The sequence below is a fragment of the Chironomus tepperi genome, unplaced genomic scaffold (genome assembly GCF_022539635.2).
Source record: "Chironomus tepperi strain 1889 unplaced genomic scaffold, CSIRO-AGI_Ctep_v1 contig_177, whole genome shotgun sequence".
In the NCBI taxonomy this organism is placed as follows: Eukaryota; Metazoa; Arthropoda; class Insecta; order Diptera; family Chironomidae; genus Chironomus; species Chironomus tepperi.
This window is the reverse complement of record NW_027226299.1, coordinates 1,629,667-1,650,547: the sequence shown is the minus strand read 5'-3', so window position 1 is coordinate 1,650,547 and position 20,881 is coordinate 1,629,667. Positions and strand designations below refer to the sequence as shown.

General features: G+C 30.4%; 3 protein-coding genes and 1 long non-coding RNA gene across 5 annotated transcripts; all 4 read left to right on the top strand.

The window, feature by feature from the left end:
• Window positions 1-1,061: 1,061 nt before the first annotated feature.
• On the top strand, window positions 1,062-8,999 carry LOC139089535 (uncharacterized). Its single transcript, XM_070639088.1, has 7 exons — window positions 1,062-1,152; window positions 1,754-1,869; window positions 2,508-2,710; window positions 7,003-7,057; window positions 7,398-7,692; window positions 7,788-7,884; window positions 8,861-8,999. The coding sequence occupies exons 1-7, from the start codon at window positions 1,144-1,146 to the stop codon at window positions 8,920-8,922; spliced, it is 837 nt and encodes a 278-aa protein (XP_070495189.1). The 5' UTR covers window positions 1,062-1,143; the 3' UTR covers window positions 8,923-8,999.
• Window positions 2,783-3,467, top strand: LOC139089354 (uncharacterized). Its single transcript, XR_011544290.1, has 2 exons — window positions 2,783-2,903; window positions 3,129-3,467. It is a non-coding gene; the product is annotated as an uncharacterized lncRNA (long non-coding RNA).
• Window positions 9,000-9,955: 956 nt separating the features above from the next.
• On the top strand, window positions 9,956-17,679 carry Cpr49Ah (cuticular protein 49Ah). The gene is made up of 5 exons (XM_070639087.1): window positions 9,956-10,360; window positions 10,922-10,947; window positions 16,777-16,967; window positions 17,059-17,179; window positions 17,266-17,679. Exons 1-5 carry the CDS (start codon window positions 10,021-10,023, stop codon window positions 17,485-17,487), a joined length of 900 nt encoding a protein of 299 aa, XP_070495188.1. The 5' UTR covers window positions 9,956-10,020; the 3' UTR covers window positions 17,488-17,679.
• Window positions 17,680-18,093: 414 nt separating this feature from the next.
• Window positions 18,094-20,776, top strand: LOC139089360 (putative ATPase N2B). 2 transcript variants are annotated; one of them, XM_070638881.1, is made up of 7 exons: window positions 18,094-18,283; window positions 18,357-18,655; window positions 18,743-19,173; window positions 19,380-19,406; window positions 19,480-19,798; window positions 19,860-19,979; window positions 20,522-20,776. In XM_070638881.1, the coding sequence occupies exons 1-7, from the start codon at window positions 18,184-18,186 to the stop codon at window positions 20,642-20,644; spliced, it is 1,419 nt and encodes a 472-aa protein (XP_070494982.1). In that variant the 5' UTR covers window positions 18,094-18,183; the 3' UTR covers window positions 20,645-20,776. The 2 variants fall into 2 exon arrangements, with proteins under 2 accessions (XP_070494982.1, XP_070494983.1); XM_070638882.1 differs by lacking the exon at window positions 19,380-19,406 and having other exon boundaries at window positions 18,095-18,283.
• Window positions 20,777-20,881: the final 105 nt, after the last annotated feature.

Below are 20,881 nucleotides of genomic sequence, written 5' to 3'. Positions count from 1 at the left end.
CCTTCAAATGAGCAGCAAAAATTACACAGCTCAAAAATTTCCCAGAATTCACAAATGTCATCAAAGTGACAAAGCCTAAGCAAAATTTTTTTCTTATTACTTATTTTTGTCTTTAAATTTTTCTTTCTTTCATTTTCTTTCCCGCTTTTGGTGTATTAAATTAATTTAATGTATTCCTCATAAAGTTGAATCAATTTCGGAATCGAAAAGAAGCAAGTAGAGGGAATATGAAATAAGAAGTAAAAATCTGAATGCCCCATACGTGATGCGGCGCAACAAATACCACATTGCCATTAAAAAATGTATAGTTAATGTACTTTGGTGACCGGGACCAATAGCCGTAAATACCTGGTTTGTATTTATGATGATGAGATGCACATATAATAGAAAAGGATGGGAAATAAATACTAAAGACTGAAAATGTTAGTAAGATAGTGTTAGAAATAGTTTGAGAGATGAGTATGGCGCATTTTCAATGAGATTGGATGAGCTTAATTTTCCTATGAATTCATCATTCTAATTTCGAGCAAATTTTTATCATAATATAAAAATTAATAGAGATAAGGATCACATTCTTTACTAATATTAATATAAATCCATTTCAATCAAACTATATTTGCTAATAATCTCTCAAAAACTTCCCAATCCCTCCTAAATCTCTTTAAAATAGACAAAATGCCCCCAACACTAAATTTTCGCACCACAGCATCAAGCCAATTATGACATACATCAGACGGATTCTCTCATGTTCATCATCATAGATTTGTATGTAATGTAAATTTTTCGTACGAGAGATAGATACAATTTCAAATACCACTATATTATTTTTTCGTTAGTTAGTCAGATCTGAATTCAAAAGTGTCAGAAAAGTGCCTTTTTTTCAAGTGAGTCTGTATGTGAATAAACAACATCTACAAACAATTCAAATGTGATTGTTTATATTCCAACATTCTTCATGTAAAAATGCAATTAAACACTAATATTTGAATGAAATGTCGATAAGTGTAATTTTTATGCAGGGATATAATATAAATAGCGGTACACTTGGCATACTCATCTCATACTTATCGATTGCCTTTAGTCGATTATAACTCCTTCAAATCTTTTTTTCGAGTATTAGAAAAAACTTTATTTCAAGTAAAAATGAAACTTGTAAGTGGAATTAAAAAAATATTATTATTAAGTTTTTAAAAAAATACAAAAAGGACGCAAAAGTTAAAGTGCTAAGGATAATTTATAATAAAGTTGTGAATTTAGCATTAAGAATTCAAAAATGAATTTAAAGGAACTTTTTGAGCAAAATTGTGGATTATTGTGAATAGATGCCTAAAAAAAGAATTACCAATGACATCTGAATTCGATTTGTTCTGAATCGTCGGATGAAGTGACAAAAATAATTTTAGTTTAAATTTAATTGATAGTGCTTTAAATTTTAGTCAAGAATTCAATGATAGTGCAAAAGAACGATTTTTAGAACATCTTCCCTCCCATAAACGTGAAACTGTTACAAGATCGCGGATTCCTCTCCTTAAAGAAGAACAAAATAAGTTCACGGCTTCTGCTGTCTTAATATGACTATATACAGAACATAACAAAATCTTGATAAAATCAAACAACAAAGCACAGAATTTGACACCTAATAAAATATAATAAGCATAACTAAACACCTAATGAATTCAATAATCATCATATCCTACACATTAAAAATATTCTATAACCTTCTCACGCCTCATTTCTTTTATCTCAATTACAGATCATTGTTGCCGTTTTGATTGCATTCGCAAGTGCAGCTCCACAATTAAACAATCAAGAAATTCCAATCATCAGCCAGAATTCAAATCAAGAAGCTGATGGCAGCTACGTTTACAAGTAATAATAAGCATCTAAACATTAAATTTATTGTTATTTAATTGACATTTAGAAGCAGCATGAAATGGATGGAAGTTAAGGCATGAAAAATATGTTTTTTTGTGTTCGATTAAGGAAGTTGAGGAATGATCAAGATGAGATTTATAATTAGATATAGTGAAAACGCCCATAATTTATTTAACAATTCATTAAATGTCAGTCAGTACTTAATAATATGATTGGAAGTTTTATATTTAATTTGATGAAAGTAGATCGATGTGGATTAGATTTCAAACTTTTAGGCATTTTATGGATTATTAGGAAGTGATTTTAATGATTCATAATCTGTCAGACTGGCATTAGGAAGATATGAAGTTGATTATTTCCAAATCTTCAAGAATTGCGCTCAAAATCCCATTTTCCAAGCAATTTTCCGCATCAGAGATCAAACGAAAAGATCAGATAATTCCATTGACAATTATACAAATGATTTATGACGAAGCGCTTCCCAACGCCAATTATCTTTTATTAAAATATCATCATGCTGCAAATAAGTGTTAATGATATGCAATTATTCATTTATTCAATATAATTCATATCTTACGACACGTGAGATGCTAATTGTAATTTAATTTCTATTTTTTCCCAATGCCTTAAAGCTATGAAACTGGCAATGGAATCAAAGCTGAAGAAGAAGGTACATTGAAGAAAAATGCTGGTCCAGATGCCCAAGACGTTATTGTTGCTCGTGGTAGCTACTCATACACATCACCCGAAGGCGAACTTATCTCAATCCAATATGTTGCTGATGATGAAGGTGGTTTCCAACCAGTTGGTTCCCACATCCCAACTCCACCACCAAGTAATATTTTTTTAATGACATTAAATTAGAATTTTTATTGATCCCTTTCATATTTTTCTTCTAATTACTAATTTGCAACTTTGAATATGCTAATTCAGTTCCAGGTAAGTTTCTTAATTAATTATCTTTGTGTACTTAAAACTAATTGTTCTTAATTAATTTCTATCACTTCAAACAGCCGCCATCCAAAAAGGTAAGCCTTAAGTTTCATGATATCTAAATCAATGAATAGCAATTAAAACATGACATTTAATTGATCATGTTAATTGCTATTTGAGCTTTGATGTATCATGATTGAACTTAGTTTCTAATTGCTTGAGTTAAGGAGCTATGAGCATGATTCTAAGTTTTGTCATCATCACAAGTCCCAATTTTATTCAGAAAACTAACAAAATATTCTTATCTTATTCCAATTCAGCTCTTGACTACATCTTGAGCATCCCAGCCAACCAACGTCAAGGAGGTAACTAAAGTGGTGATCAAGTACAACAATTCCCATCCGTTCATCCATTTCATCCATCACTTCCCATCTCCCATCTACTTTCTATACTGCAAAAGAATTAATAACTCATTTGCATAGTGATACATAATTCTTCATAATATCAGCGAATCTTTTATTTTGTATGAAACAGCAGCGATACCAAATTAAAATTTGTATATATAGCTCGCGAAAATGTATTTTTTCTGAGCTTATTGTTGGATGAATATTTTTTTGTAAAATAAAGAATTGAGTCGCAAAAAATGTAATTAAATGAAATCTTTTGATTGAATGACTATGCGTTGATTTCACTTTTCAGATAGTTATGTGACTGTGCATTCACTCCATTGAAAAGAAATGAAAAATGGCAAAAGTGCAAAAGTTCCCACAATTCTTCTTCTATGCGTAAATATTTCACGATTTGAGTCAATGTCGAAGAATTACTTCGTGGATGGTAAATGTTATGACATATTTCATGTCTTGGATGACTATAAATCATTTTGGAAGGTCTGATGGGAAAGGCTAACAAACTCCTGGCGTGATCATTGCTACTTCTTTGTGAGATATGCTCCTTTGCTTCTCAGCATTGGAATTGACTTCAATGAAAAAATTTGCTCGACTGACTCAGCAATTTTAGATAGAAGCAATAGAATAAAATTGACATTAATTTACAAAATAAATTCAGGAATTTTAATTTTCTCGTTTAATTTACGCAAATCTGACTGTGAAGATGTACAACTTATTTAGCTCCAATGACACTTAACACAGAAAATATTTGCTTTAAATTTGCATTTACAAATCAAATAAGTTTTAATTTACAGACATTACAATTTATCGAGTTAGGCATTAAAAGTTGTAACAAAATTAAATATTTTTTATAAGTAAATGAGGAAAAGTTTTGCAACTTTTTACGACATTAAAATGTCAATAAATCATTGAGAATTATTTATCTATTTTTAGTGACACTAAGTGGCATCTGATGCACAGCATGGGATAAAGATGTTTTGCACTTGACCTTTTGAATCATTTAGGAAGCTTTGAAGAAAGCTTCTTAAAAAAGCTTTTTAAACTTGAAAGCACAGACACGAGATTATCGTGGCTTTTTATGTTGATCTATAATTCATGCGTCTAATGAAATCATCCACAGCTTCCTTTCACGTTTTAAAACTTATTATCATATTAAAATTAATTAGCATGGAGTTCAACAAATTACATACCGTAAAATTTTAGTCGTGCAAAGACAATTTGTTAATAATTTAATCGACATATATAGAAAACAATTTAACTACCTAATGAAAATGCAATTTTCAATTTCAAATCTCATCTTCAACATTAAAAGCGTAAGTTACAAAATACGCACGAGATGATTCAATGACATCAACTTTAATGTCATCTTTATACCGCTGACATCGGTCACTGCCATTGGCTGTTTTCTATCTCAAAAATGACAAGATCATTTATCACACAGTCAATTTCTCAAAGCCCCAGCATCACTAATGTCAAGTTCAATTAAAATGAAATCAAAAGTTCACAAAAAGATTAAAACAAAAATTTTACTAAATTTTTTTTCAATGAACTTTTCGATTAGCTTGATCATTTGCCAGCAGTTATAGTCGGCATCATGCTGTATGTCGCTTTATATGGGATGTTAACTATAGCAATAATTTTAACAGATGAAGATATTTGTTGAAAGCTTTGTAAATATAAATTAGCAAATCTGAAGAGTTGAAAATATCAAATAAAATAGTCAAATAAATTAAAGAATTAATGTTTCTGTTTCTGTTGACATTTGGAATTGTTCATAATTTGATTTTAATTACATTTGTGATTTTTTTATTTAGTATGAAAAGTTTTATTGGATTCATAGAAGTCTACGTGGGTTAATTGCTAAGGTTATGTATTGAGTAATGAAATGTCGCGAAGACTTGGTAGCTTAAAGATTCGAGTTTTGTGGTAGGTCAAAATGGCATGTGATTTATATGACAATGTATCGTATCATTTCAATGAATTGGATGTAAAAAATGCTAATTTGATTCAGTGACCGGTGAAATTTTTTTTGTTAAGGTAAGGCTGATAAAGGTAAAAATTACTCAAAAATCTCATATTTCTTAAGTCTCGAATCACAACAGCTTTACATAAGAAATCAATTCTTTCGCAACAACTGTCTGCTTTCTACCTGCCAAAAAAAACTTGTTAACCTAATCACTCATATCTATTTTCAGGTATAAATCTATATTAAATTTACTTTAATAAATTCACTCAAACCTTTTTTCAGCCCAAGCGACAGTTACAAGAACTATTAAATTTAATAACATTTAATGACTACTCAAAAAAGTTTCAATCATTCATTGCTTTTGTTTTTGCTCCCATGACAGCGCATTTAGCTGAATAGCTCTAAGCGAAAATTTCCATTGAGCACATTTTAATAATAAGAAAAGTTTCAATTGCTCTGATCTACCCAAAAGTTCAATGTGTTTTTGACAATAACAATGAGTTTTATTTTTTTTATCCTCCATTTCACAGCATGCAGGCGTTTGGTGTTTTAAAGAAAGTATGCAAAACGAATGAAAAGGCTTTTGGTTATTGACTGGGGTGAAGTTAATTTGATATTTGCTAGGCTGTAGCACTTGGTTTCCTTTAATTTCCATGTTCTGACTGGAGTTTTGATTCATTATGCAGCATTCAAAACCTGCACCGATTATCTCATCAGAAATTGACTTTTAATCTTACGCCTTTCCATGATTAATTGCAGCTTCATAATCTCATTTGCATTTCGACTTTATCCAGACAAAAATAAACCTGTCCCTGACATGTTGTGTCGATCAGATGACATAGCTCTGATTAAAATCAAGAATAAGGTACATAAATCGTATAAATTTCATACAAGTAACAGATTCAACAAGATGAATAACCCTGAGCCATAGTAGAAAAAAAGAGTGAATAAAAATAAAAGCAATAATAAAGAATTATGCAAGTCATATTTCAAGAAGAAAGTAAAAATGAGTACAGCATGCAGAATTGTTTCTATTAACACATCGTTTATTACCTTTTTTCATATTCGTAAAGGGCTCATGAATAAGAGGCGATGCATTTGTGAATGGATGACGAAATAATGGCCGCAGACTATTATGCTACTACATAAGTGCATTCAAAAAATGAAAATTTGAACTCATTTGATTTAATTTTGGATTTATTTTTATGAACGAGGTGAGATTAGGGGTTCTCTTGGATTATATGATAGATTTCATTCAAATTATTTATAGCAAGACTAATCAAAAACGTACATCCATTTTGCAACTAGTACATGATCATCAACTCTACACCGAAACTCAACACTTGGAATCTCTAGTTTCAACATAAAAATGAAACAAAACAGAAAACGTGAAATTACTACAAAGAAAAATGGTCCATAACTCACAATAGACACGCCGACATGAAAAACATTTCTTACATTGTCTATTTGTCGACATTATGACATTATTACTTTTGAATCATATGTGTGTAAAGAGTCTTAGCCGAAAAATTGAGTATCACTTAAACATCAAAATATTACAAAATAATGCAATACTCTCTCGTCTCGTTGTTTGTACTTTTAGCCATGTATTTATGCTCTATATGTACATTATACAAACGTTTGCTAGTTTTGGTAGAAAAGGAGGTTAAGGAGTTGCCTTTTGACTTCTGAGGTTGACTTTTGTGGTAAATTTAATGTAGACTAGTCTTAATATATGACATCTGATCTCTATAGATTCAAAATTATATTAGACCAAAATCATTATGAGTCCTCCATACATTTCTCTTGTTTATACTTTAGTCACGATCATTCAACATGAATTAATCTCAGCTAAGTGCGCTCAAGTCATCGACCAGTAAGTGAACTTTTTTCTAATTTTCTTCTTCTCTATTTCTATTTCTTCAAAAGATTGATGCCAAAAAAGAGTGGGGCTACATAGTGGTACAATCGCATGCAATTTTCTTTCGATATTCTAAAGTTACATTACAACAAATATTTTGTTTTATTTAACATTAGACATATTTTTTGCTCTCTATATAAAGCACGTCTTGTATGATTTAGGTGCAGTTTACTTTGGAAGTGCACAAAGGTTGCCATTTCATTTTTCGCTCCTCATTAAAATAAACATTTTTATTAGTTTATTTTTCAACTTCTTTCGTAACTAATTTTTCTTCTTGAACTCTCTCTACTATGAGATTCATAGTGTTATGTGGATTCTTTGTTGCTGTCATGGCTCAGCGCCATAACCAACAGCAGCATCAGCAACAACAACCTCAACAATATAACAATAACAATGTTAATGACAACGATAGCAAATATAAGCATATTCCAATCGTGTCACATCAACAAAATTTGGAATATGACGGTAGATTCAATTATGCATTCGAGACTGGTGATGGTACAAAAGTTGAACAAAGTGGAGCTTTGAAATCAAGCTCATTCGACCCAAAGAGTGCTGGAGAAGCTGTTGAGGGATCATACTCATATGTTGTAAGTAGATGTGAATTGATAGAAGCTATAGTGAATTATAATAGTTATAATTCAATCAAATATGTGAAATTCTAATTCATAATTTACATTTTTAGGGTGATGATGGTCAAACCTACTCAATCTCATACAGAGCTGATGAAAATGGATACCAACCCTATGGTGCCAATTTACCAACTCCACCACCAATCCCACGTAAGTATTTTTAAACGTGCAACTCGAAGTGCAGCCTCATTTATTGAAATCAAAGTTTATGAGGCATTAAAAAATATATTTTCAAACCAGTTTGAGGTCATTCTAAATAATAATCAATATTTACTAGATAATTAATATTTTAATTACAATAGCTTGCTTTAAAGCTTCACTGTCCGTGTATACTATCTATCTATCGCCCAGAATATACCTAAGACAACTTATATACTTTTACACTCTATTAATTATGCAAGTACCTTCATATTGAAGATGTTAAATAGAAAAAAAATCAACTAGAAACTCAAGATTATTCAATATTAGTGGACAATTATTTTTTCTTCTTGAAGATTCAAATATAATATTTGAATGGCAAATAATTGCAAAATAGTAGACGAAATATACTAATCGATGAGTATTTTGCATACATGTTTCTTTGATTAAGTCACTTGTTTTGATACTTTGTATAGAGATGTTGTCAATACTTTGTAGCACATATGAATGTGGATATTTTCAAGAAAAAATTAAATTGCTAAGAATCAATGCTAATTTACAATGTCTCTCAATATTTTAAATTGAGTGTCCAAGACTTGCTCATCATATGACTCACTCTATTATTTCACGAATTATTACCCATAAATCAACCAGTTAAATGAACCCCGCAAGTAATTTCGATACCCAAATCAATAAATTTAAAAATTGCTTCAACATTTCATTCACTTGTGACACTCTTCAGCAAATAACCGCTTAAATTACATCAATAACCTGTCCACATTACAGACATTTAAAAGACAACTTCATCCCATTAAATTAAAGCTTTTATGAATATCGATCGTAAATTTTTAACAGAAAAAAATGAGAAAAAAAAGAAAAAAAACATTTTACATTTCCTGCAAGAAGAACCTTCTCATAAAGAAACACAAGACGTCGTTGTGAAAGTGCAAGTGACCTAAAACTAGTTTTTTGCTCTCTTCATTTTCAGCTGAAATCGCCAAGGCTGTTGAATATCTTAAGTCTCTTCCTCCTCATAAGGACAACCAATAAGAGGATTTGAGGCTGCTTTTGTTTTTATACTACATACTCATCATGTTACTATCATCATCATCTACATTAAAAGATTCTTAATTGAGAATTTTAAGTGATATAAAAATTTTTAATTGTTTTGACAGTCATGAAATAAAATTGGATTTTCTACAACTTCTTTTTTCTATAAAAAAATATTTTATGATCATTTTAATATTTCTTCATTAAACCCTAAGTAGTTCAGGCCATCAAGCTTGGAAATAATTTTAATTATCATTGCAAAATGAAATTTTAGTGTAATCAGGGGATGAATTTATTGAAATATGCACTTACTTAACCAAATAAGTGCGTTGAAAAGGCCTCTGTTTTATCTCGCTTTATAACTTTTTTTTATTGAAGCACGACGAGACATTGAATTCTACTATAACTTTTTCTTTTTCCTTTTGACCTGGTGATGCATTTTCTGCATTTTGTTCTCACAATGGAGTTGCTTTTTGTAGGGATTTTCAGATTATAGAGGTTCTTAACTACCGAGAATGGCACTAATTGAATTCATGGACAACTAAAAATTAGAATCTATTCCCGGAACCATTTGCTGAATTGCTAAAATCCAAATAATTAATGCAAATTTTCGCATTTTAGATAAAAAGATGCAAAAAGTGATTCAAATGTCATGAATCTCATAAACGAAATATTGTGCAGCTTCAACTCGATATTTTATAGTAAAGTTAATTAAAATTCAGTAAGATACATACAGTAGCCTTCAAGGACGAAAATGATATCAAAATTATCATACGTTTTACATATTGGAATTGAAATCTGGAACCTCAAATTCAGATTATCATATGAATGAATATAATGAGATTGAAATTCTGCAACTTTTTATTATAATCGTCGTGTATTTCGCATGTATGTAGAAGGGCAATGCAACAACAGTTCCACATACGAAGTATCATGAATATACCACGAAAAAAAAAGATGCTAACTACTTGAGTAAACAAGCAGTACAATATAAAAGTGTTAAGGTATCGACTAGCCATATCAGTTCAACTTCAATCTTCAACCAAAACAGTTCATACTCAGTAGAAGTATTTTTTCAAAACATTAAAAAAAATCAAAATGAAGTTCTTCGTAGTTCTCGCTTTCGCAACCTTAGCATTGGCTCGTCCACAACAACAAGATCCAAGCACAACAGCCGCATCAATTCTTGAATACACAGCCGATGATGATGGTGCAGGAAACTTCAATTTCGCATTCAAGACCAGTGATGGAATCAACGAACAAGCTACTGGATCACTTAAGGATATTAATGTACCAAAATATAGTGATGATGGTCAAGTTGTTGGAACAGAACAAGCTAAGGGATTAGTCCAAAAGGGAACATACTCATACACAGCTCCTGATGGACAAAACATCCAAGTCAACTGGGTTGCTGATGAGAACGGTTTCCAACCACAAGGTAAGATCGAACTAGAACTTAAGCAATCTAAAGAAACAGATATGAGTTTAGTGGAGTATCAGAATATTGAAAAGTCAAATTCTAGTCTTAGAATATTTTCAATAATTGAATTGTTCTTAGCTAATAGAATGACAATTCCAAGAAAGCTAGACTCTAATTAGAATAGACAAAACAACTTTTGATTCATTTCTTCAAAATTTAATGAACAAATATTATTTCAAGTTCATGTCTATATTATTTACTCAATCATTCTGAGAACTATGTGTGATTTGATATGTGTCAATAGATTTCATCATATTTATTTACCTGACACACTTCTTCACTCAAAAATTTCTGAATGAAGAAATAATCAATATATGTTTTCACACCAATTCACCAAAAAGATATAAATTAAATTAGCAGCTCTAGTTACTCATAAAGCCGATTATGTCTTTCGTGAATCTAAAATTTAAATATTGAATTTTTTGAGACATTTTGGCGTGGTCATTTTGAAGTAATTTGGGGATCAGAGGTGTTTTAAAGGATTTTAACCAATTATTTTCATTATTTTCTCATCAACAGGTGCTCATCTCCCAGTCGCACCACCCGCAAGACGATAAGAAGTAATTCAATGAATTTAGAAAGTCAACCATGCAAAAAACCTTAAAAGTCACAAAAAATATATTTTTTTACAAAAAAAATTTAATTGAGCAGTAAGTTTAAGCCCAAAAAATATAAAAATGCATCAAGTAGATCAAAAACTAAGAAAAATATCAAGCAACAATGTAACAAGTTTACCATCAATTTACATGATATAAAATGGAATGATGAAATCTCAATGGTATAGATTTCAAGGTCGGATACAACTCATACAGTTAATTTTCACACATTATAAAATATTAAATTAAAACCTTTCGAATAAATACTGCTGGTGATCATGAAGACGATGATAGAGCAAGAGAAAAGACAATCAAGGTTAAAGAAAATTAAACGACAATAAAAAGAAGTCTTGCATGCAGCTTCTTCTTCTTCTTTACCTCATCCATAATTGAATTTAATACAACAACAAGGCACGACGACTTAAAGATGTCGCAAAAAGAGATCGCCCGAGCGATGGATTAAAAAAAACTGAAAACCGCTAAAAATTGCATAACTTTAACGTGATTACGTTGAGATTCTCCATAGTGTATGGATTAACAGACAAGTTATAAATTTGACAGTTTTGCTGTAAGCTTTTTTTGGGTCATCCATCCTTATATGTGCTTAATTAATTAGTGTAAATTTTTATCGCCTATAATTTCACGGTATCATCATCAACATCGACTTAGGAATGTTTGAGATATTTGGCTATGACATTATCATTCGGACTACAGTGAATTGATAAATTAAACTTTTTTACTTTGGTGCTTGCTGTACATAATTAATAAAGATTTTTTACTTATGTTGCTGTGAAAAAAACAACTTTTTGTACTTTTTGAACTTGAGATTTTCTTTCAGAAAAAAAAATATATTTCTACGCATTGATCTTGGCATTACTGATGTGCTCAATATGCGTTACGCGTAAGTTTATTAGTAAACAATAAATATTTGCTTTTGTCAAGCTATTGTTTATTAATAACCTTTTTTAATGATGCTTTGTTTAGTTATTATGACTTTTTGTGGACATTTTACAATTAGCCGCAATTAGTTTTGGAAGATTTTATGTATAACTCGTTCGAATTTATGACTTTGATGTTGATTGTCTCATTGAAATAGCATTTACATTGCATTGATGACATTTACAGAAGTTAGTTTTATATTGTGGCTCATGGTCCTTTGAATTTTAGAGAGTAAGCTTGAACTATATGGTTTCATGATTCTTCTGGTTTTCATATGCAGATCATTAAGACTGGATAAGTTTAATCTGATCCAGAAAAGCCTTTCAACTCGCATATTACAAATTTCAACATTCCTTAACCCTTCCTTCCAAGTCAAACCTTCAAGCTCAAATCCCTGCCTACTTAAAAACAATGTTTTTCCATTTGAGGATGTTTAGTGATGATTTATCGAAAACCACCTTTTCAAGATGTTTATCTCTTAATATTGCATATTTAAATGTAATTTACTTTACTAGTACACATTATGACAGCATGATACCATATATGCAAGAATCTGCATCCATAAAATATGCAATTTATTCATATTGCTGCAATATCTGAATGACTGCTTACAATCATTTCATTTAAATTTTATTCGCAATTAATTTCATCTTCGTGGCGTGATAAAGTAGCGATTTGGCAAATTGAATGCTGTGAAATAAATTTATCATTATGTTGCTGTTCATGAATCGTTGAAGACGTTAAAATTAAGCATTTAAATCTAAAATCAATTTATATGTTAATGTTGTGATTTAAGCTAAATTTCTTCCTTCCTATTTTTACTTCGGTAATAATAATCATCAGGTATTGCATAATCGTGTCTACTTTTTCTTTTGTTTGGGTTTTTTTCGGTTATGTCGTTGAACTTGATGAATTGAAAATTCACTCACATCTTCTCATTTATCTCTCACCGTCATCAAAATCTGTTGGATGTCATCGTAATGTTCGGAAGAAGTTTGATATAATTTATTAAAACATATTAGTTTACAATTTTATCTCTTTAGGGGGTCAGTGGTGGATTGGTTCTGTTACGTCACATATTACATCACATAATCCACGTCTGTTTATTACTGCACTTAATTTTTTTTGAGTTCCATAAACTGAATTTGCATAAGTATTTTTTATATGAAAATAAATATTTAATAAAGATGAATTTATACTTTTTTTTTCCTTTTAACCCAAAAAGGCATTTTTTGGATATAAAAAGGAATGGTCATCATAACAAGCCTGCATAATGTCATGTAAATGACTATGACAAACATATCATAATCAAACAATTTTCAATATTACGCAATGATGACTATCGAAGAAAAAATTAATCAATAAACGACACAATGTATTGTTGGTGCCGCAAAGCATTAAAATAAGTTTCCATTATAATGATGATCATGATTCAAGTAAATTTACTGTAGGTGGATACTTGTAGCAATTTTTTTATTGGTCTGCAAAAAGCCGATTAGGTCTCAAATGGGCAAATTCAAAATGCAACATTGTCATTTGTAAGATGTCTTTGAAATACATTCATTTATGTCCATGAATGAGGATGAGCATGAAATCATCTATGATAATGTCCTTTTACTCCACATTATAGTCTTTTGTGAAATTTCAATAGATTTTAAGGTTATCTTAATGAATTGTGAATCAAATAGCTTCACTGTTGTTTCATTCATGACTAAAAACAATGCTTTAAGTTCGAATCTTTTCTTAATTGTTTCAAAAGATTCCGATATTCTCGTTCTCCTTGCTCTTATGCACAATTACGCATTTCAAAACAAATTCCAAAACATTTATGAATAAAAGTCGAATATTGCTACAAACACTTCTCTTTCTATATTTATTTAGCAAAAATGTCAATATATATATCAAATGCAGAAAACAACAATACAATAGTTTTGATAACAGCAACTTTGCTGCTGAAATAAATATTGACATTTTTGTTAATTAAATTTAAATTAGAAAAAGAAGTGTTTATAACAATATTTGACTTTTATTCATAAAAATATTAAACTTTCTATAGAATTCCATAATATTTGCAAAATATTAGTTAAATTCCAAAAGCTTTTCTCATCAAAAAACTATTTAGCATTGAGCCCATCTTTAATCCCATCCTCAAATAAAGTTCAAAAGAATGGCAAAAATTTGAATAAAAATCAAAAAAGTTGCTTCAAGTTTCATCCTACAACAAGAAACAAGTTGAAATGAGTAGTAGTCGTATGCTTATAATGTCCCACATTTGGTGGTCGATATCTAGATCCTTGCAATTTTTTGCGAAAAAAGGAAAGGAGGATATAAGAGTTGTGTAACAAACAGTAATGTAGCAAAAGGAAACCCCCAAGGTCTGATAATATAAAATTTTATGGATTACGTAATGTAATAAGTAAATGACTTTTTCAAGTCATGTAACTTAAAGATCCACTATATCGGAAAACATCATTTACAAACGATCCCCAAAAGCATTAACATATTTACAGCTGACTTTATGAAAACTAGATTTCTGTTTATTGCTCATGTATTGCTAATTTTTATAACGCCGGCATAGTTACACTCTTGTTCATAGTTAGAGTATGAGAGAGGAGGTTAGTAAATGTCTATGATGGAAAAATCTAATAATTTATTCAAACGATGACATTTAATATTGTTAAACAATTTCAAAATTATAGGCTCCGCACTTTTTTCTCTTACTTCTCTCGATAATTCTTTTTTTCCCTCTTGCAATTTCGCATAAAAGATCGCTCTTTAATAGCTTTATGTCGGTAAGAAGGTAAAAAATGTAGAATTGATTTTGTAATATGAAAAAAAAATGCTAATAAATTTAATTTAATTTTATTTAATCTAATTTCATCTCTTCTTTTTTTGTATGTGATGAGATGATGAAGAAATTATGTAAGCGACGTAGTTTTTATTTGATTTCTTATTTGAATAAATTTGTTTTACATTATGCGTCCATTAAGTCGGTATTTATTGTGGTTTTTAAGTTAGAAGGAATTGTTGTGAAATAGGAATGAGAAATGTAATTGTTGTATGGGTTTTTTTATTATTAGAAATATTAACTTTCTGTCTGCTCATGTTTGAACAATTTGAATAGATACCTTGAAGATGTTGAAAAGATTTCTGAGAATTTATTGACATTGATTGCAGTTGATTCAGAAATTAACTGGAAATTTTGGATTCACTTGATGGAAATTCATGTATTGCTTAATCATTTAGTCGTAGAAATATAACTAAGTTTGGGACCTAAGCAGGGAAATATTGAGGAGAACTCATTGTCAATATCATAACTTCATCCATTTCGCTAAACTAATCCAGTTCCCAATCAGATATCCCTAACAAAAAGCACTTTACTACAATGTACTGAGCTTTGAATAATTTCTAAAGCGATTTTTTAAAATTTATAGCATTTCATGATTTCCTTATATTCCCGTGGAATTTTCATGATTAATGGAGTTCACTTAAATTCAATAATTTCACAAGCCATTCAATTTTATGAAGCATTGAACTTTTCCCAATAGCATTGATAATCTATAAATATTAATAGTTAGACATTCTTTGCAAATAGTTTATAATTTTCCAGGTATTTTCTCTTTCTTAATTCCAACAGTTTCAGCATTCAGTCGAAGATCTACTGCTAAAAATTATATCATCTACAAGCTGAGCTTTCTCGCGAGGAAGCAAAAAGTTTATTCTCTCACATTTTTTAACATCTTCCTACCTTCCAACTACCAATCAAACCCCAAAACAATAACAATGATTACTACTATTCCGATCCAATTTGGTATTTTGAGTGAGTAATTTTTTGTGTGAATAAACAGTGACTGTATGCAGCTCTCTCGCTCTTACCTGTACAGACATAGGTGCGAGATGTCATTGTACGCGGGTTTTTAAGAGAAAAAAAGCTTTTCATTTTCAAATGATGCACGTGGTGTGTTATGGAATGATAGTAGTATATTTGATGATGAACATGACAAAAAAATCTTATATAAAGTCAAAATCGATCCTACAATTTCTGCAGTTTGAAATTTACTTTCTTAGAAGACGGTTAAATAGTTTGAAGACGTCTAAAAGATAAAACATTTTTTTGTTTGTCGTGTGAATATTGAATTATTTAGTGACGAAATGAAAGTTATTGTAAGTGATATTCATATAAAAAAAAACAATATTTTGCAATCTTTGTTCACCTATGAAAAAAGCATCGCGTTTTAAAAATAACGAGAAATAAATAAGAAGAAAAAAATTGAAACAGAAAAAGATCATCGAGATTGCAATGCCGTATAAATGGACATTTAATTAAGTGAATATTGCAAGTTCGTTCCTGACAGTTTTGTGATTTTGACCCAACGATTAAACCATCATTATTGTGGTTTTCTGCAGATTGACCTGAATTCAGTTCTCTTTAAAAACGAAAATTGTGGATAAAAGCGATTTAAAAGGAATTTTTATGTGCAATTTCGAGAATTTTTCCAAGTACTGAAGTTGATGCTCGTAGTATGAATTGGACATGATAAAGACTACTAAAGCTTCATTTATGTCAGTCATAATTAATTATCGTATAATCTAACTGATATGTCCATCCTTGTTAATAAAATTCTCTTAAATTAACAAGCAAGCCCATTAAAGACTTATCGTGTCGTGACCAAATTGTATGTTCTGATTTGATGTGATTAAATTCTGAACTTTCTCTGCCGGTTAAGCATCATACCATTTATGCTTTTTGAACAAACCCAAAAAATTATTAATTTTTGCAATTCACATCATCCAATTAAAAAGACCCAACTTTAAATTAATTATCACTATACTTTCTAGATTGTAGTGCTAGCTTTTGCATTAGTGGTCAGCGCCAGACCACAAGACTATGACGATTACGATCAACCAGCTCAAAGACAGCAACAGAAGCAACAATATCAGAAGAGAACAGAAGAACGTGAAACATCAACATTCATTCCAATTATCCAATATGATAAAGAGCAAGAAATAAATGGAAATTACAAGACTCAGTAAGTGATAATGCACAGATTGCTTTCGAGTTCAACAAATGAATTTTAATGATTAATGACAATCATTAAATTATTTTAATTTCATTTATAGCTATGAGACTGGTAATAATATTGTAGCCGAGGAAAGTGGCTTTTTTAAAGACGTTAATGAAGACGGTGATGGTACTTTAGTCCAAAAGGGAAGCTATTCATACGAAACTCCAGATGGACAGGTAAGATGAATTGCATTACATAATAAATAATCGTAAACATTTATATTACCATAAAAAGTAATTTTAACTGTAATTATTACTTTCAGATCATCAATGTAGAATATCAAGCCGATGAAAATGGCTTCAGAGTTCAGGGAGATCATTTACCAACACCACCACCAGTCTCACCCGAGATTCAAAAAGGTCTCGATCTCATTTATGCTGGAATCAGATTGCAAGAAGAGAGAAGACGAAACAATCCAAATTATGCAATTGATGAGGCAGAGAGAAAGAGACTTAACTATTTAGGATTATGGACTGGAAACTAAAGTTTCTCTCTATTTCCTATTTATCTAACTTTCCTTTGTATTATATCTTTCTTTATTTTCCACTCACCATTCATCTTAGACTGTGATTTTTGTTACCTTCTATCTCCCTCTTTGTTGTTTTCCATGTCTTGTGAATCTCTTATTACCTATTTAAAAAACAAAAAATAAAAATGAAATAATTGTGAGAAAAAATTAACGGTTGTTTTTATTTTAAATGTTTTTCGTGGGAAGAACGGTTGATGTTCCCCTATCTAACAGCTGATTGATATTAAAACCTTATTTTCTTCTTAAATGTTTGTTTTCATTGCTTTTCTCTTTGACTGACATACCTGTTGCACATTTATTACATAGCTGGGATGGTTTTACACTGTATTATTGCTTTTGAACGACTTTTTTTAATTAATTATAAATTCCGAAAAAATTTTGATGAAAATTTTTTAAAAATTTTACCGCGAATAAAATTTCATAAAATTCAAATTTGAAATTTCGGTTACTATGACATTCGGATAGATAAATTAGGTCAAAGTAATCAATAAAATTAATTTGTGAGAAAAATGCGCTTAAGTCGCGAAATCAATATTTGATTAGTGACTTTATAACCAGTTTTTTGGCTGCAAACTGACGGAATTTTATATAACGAAGGAAGTGCGTCTTCCTCATTTAAAATGAAATTTTGGTGCTTCTACGTGTTCAAAAATGTTGTACTTGACTAAACTTAAATATTTTAATAAACTTAACAATCGAGTGTTATCAGATAATTTATTCAAGCAATCAAAATGCTGTTTTTCAAGTGATAGTAAGTGAATTAAATATTTTAAGATGTTTGTCACATAATCCGGATCTTGATTATCATAATTTATTAATTCTAGACGGACCTTTAAGTGTTCTTAAAAGAAAATACGAAAGCAATGAGCTGAAACATGACGATCATCAATTGAAAATTGCACAAGAACTTCAAAGGATTTATGAGCAAGTCCATACTTATCAACCACCTGATATCATTCCAACATCATCAAATGAAAATGTCTTGACAAAGTGGTTACCATTTATGAGTCAGCCTAAATTTAAGCTGGATCCTTCAAAAAGATTACAAGGGCTGTATATTTATGGGTCTGTTGGAGGTGGAAAGACTATGTTAATGGACATGTTTTTCGATTGTTGTGAAAATGTAATGAATGACACTTACTATTGATCTATTTTTAAGATTAAACGTTCTGATGCATTGTAAACAAAAATAATTTTCCGTTATTTTTAGATAACACACAAGACACGTGCACATTTTAATTCGTTCATGACCGACGTTCACAAGGAAATTCATCGCATCAAACAACAGCAATATCGTGAAACTGGTGCAAAGAGCAATGTACTTAGGCCTTTTGACCCTATCACACCTGTGGCACAAATCATCAAGAATAAGGCTTGGCTCATCTGTTTTGATGAGTTTCAAGTTACAGACATTGCTGATGCCATGATCCTTAAACGTCTATTTACAAAATTATTTGATTATGGTGTTGTGGTAATAGCTACAAGCAATCGACAACCTGATGATTTGTACAAAGGTGGTCTTCAACGAAGTAACTTCGTTCCGTTCATTCCGATACTTAAAAATCATTGTCAAGTAGCTCAGCTAGATTCAGGAATCGATTATCGTTCAACGAATAAGGGAGTCGGAGAACACTATTTTGTGTGAGTTCTAATTTCTATGGTACAATATTTGCTATTTAAGTAACAGCTCGCAAACATCTTTTTCATAACATTGCTACCTTTAAACTTTTCCATTCTATTCACAAGCTTTTGCTTTATAACGCTAAGTTTAATTTTTTTAGCATTTTAACCATCATTTAGGATTTAAGTTACTAACAACCAATTATTTTTTCAATTTTAACAAAAAGCGACGCTGTCAAAATCAAATTAGAAAAGTTCGGTATTTTGAGTTTTTGAAATCCGTTAAAAATTTCAAATTTTTAATAATTTTTTAATACAATTTTCTAGCGACGACGACTCCGAAGCAGACTGTAAAATTGATACAATTTTCAAAGTTCTATGCTCTCAAGAAAATGACATCATTAGACCGAAGACAATAACTCATTTCGGTAGAAACATCACATTTGAAAAAACTTGTGGACAAATTTTAGACACAACTTTCGATGAGATTTGTTGTCGAGATTTTGGTGCCAGTGATTATGTGCAATTGGCTCAGTACTTCCATACAATCATCATTCGTTATATACCGCAACTTAATTATAAGAGGAAAAATCAAGCTCGAAGATTTATTACCCTTATTGATTCTCTTTATGACAATAGAGTGAGAGTAAGTTGGAAGTGAACATGCTGGGTTTTTGGATGTGATTAATAAGGGATATAAATTACAGGTTGTTATCTCTGCCGAAGTACCTCTACAGTACTTATTCTCTGATGAGAAGCCTTCTGATATTTACTTACAAGATGAAAACAGAGCACTTATGGACGATCTTGCATTATCGTCAGGATCTGTAAGTTTTTAATGACAATTTTGTATGCATTGAAAAATTGGCAAATAATCGAAAGCTTCAATGCCAAATGAAAATACATTTTGTTATATATTCATTCAGGATGCAACAATTTTTCAAGTATCCAATCCATAATTAGATTCCAAATTAAGCGAAAAAACCGTTAAATTTCAAAAAATCTAATCTCCAAGTTTCGTTAAGTTTTCAAATCTGATAAGTCCGTTAAATTTTAAACCTTCAAAAGTAGTTCAAAGCAAAAGTTTGTTTTGAGTTCATATAAAGTTGTTTTGATTCCATAATCATTATTTAGCATCTTTTTGAGCAATAGAGGAGTGTGTTACAAACAGATGTTGATCAATCAACAACTAAGTGATATCACAAATGTCAAATAAACACACGAAAAATGCCGTAAGAGGCTGTGAAATCCATAATAATAATAGTATTGTTATTTGATGGAACTTTCCATTCCCAAAAACATAAAAGTCAATATTTTGATGCTATTCCTTGATAAGAATAATTAATGATTTTCTTAATGATCATTCCAGGCTGACTTATCTGCCAACGTCTTTACAGGCGAGGAAGAACTTTTTGCATTTGAACGCACAAAGTCAAGATTGAGGGAAATGCAAACAGCTGAATATTGGCAATTGTGGGAAAAGTGGAAGTAATATCCATAATTCCATTCGAATATTTTTTTCTGTGTTCTTCATATCAAATTATGAAACTTAAAATGTTTATTTTTCCAAAAATGCAATAAAACCTTCTCAAAGAATGATTTATTTTGCTTGGTGTTGGTTAAATATGCGTCTTATCAATGTTTGTTCTCCTACTAGATGTGGCCTTGACATTTTCTTTTCACTTGCGCATTCCCGCACATGTGATTAACGAATTTGTTAGAAATGCGT

What these genes read in the sequence shown, in the direction of transcription:
- Cpr49Ah (XM_070639087.1), top strand. Translation starts at nt 10,021, where the DNA reads ATGAAGTTCTTCGTAGTTCTCGCTTTCGCAACCTTAGCATTGGCTCGT. An exon ending in GAACGGTTTCCAACCACAAG is followed by an intron (nt 10,361 to 10,921) that starts GTAAGATCGAAC and finishes TCTCATCAACAG; the next exon opens with GTGCTCATCTCCCAGTCGCA. An exon ending in ACGAAACTCCAGATGGACAG is followed by an intron (nt 17,180 to 17,265) that starts GTAAGATGAATT and finishes TATTACTTTCAG; the next exon opens with ATCATCAATGTAGAATATCA.
- LOC139089360 (XM_070638881.1), top strand. Translation starts at nt 18,184, where the DNA reads ATGTTGTACTTGACTAAACTTAAATATTTTAATAAACTTAACAATCGA. An exon ending in GTCGGAGAACACTATTTTGT is followed by an intron (nt 19,174 to 19,379) that starts GTGAGTTCTAAT and finishes TTTAACAAAAAG; the next exon opens with CGACGCTGTCAAAATCAAAT. An exon ending in GTCAAAATCAAATTAGAAAA is followed by an intron (nt 19,407 to 19,479) that starts GTTCGGTATTTT and finishes ACAATTTTCTAG; the next exon opens with CGACGACGACTCCGAAGCAG.
- LOC139089535 (XM_070639088.1), top strand. An exon ending in CATCCCAACTCCACCACCAA is followed by an intron (nt 2,711 to 7,002) that starts GTAATATTTTTT and finishes TTTATACTTTAG; the next exon opens with TCACGATCATTCAACATGAA. An exon ending in TGCGCTCAAGTCATCGACCA is followed by an intron (nt 7,058 to 7,397) that starts GTAAGTGAACTT and finishes CTCTACTATGAG; the next exon opens with ATTCATAGTGTTATGTGGAT.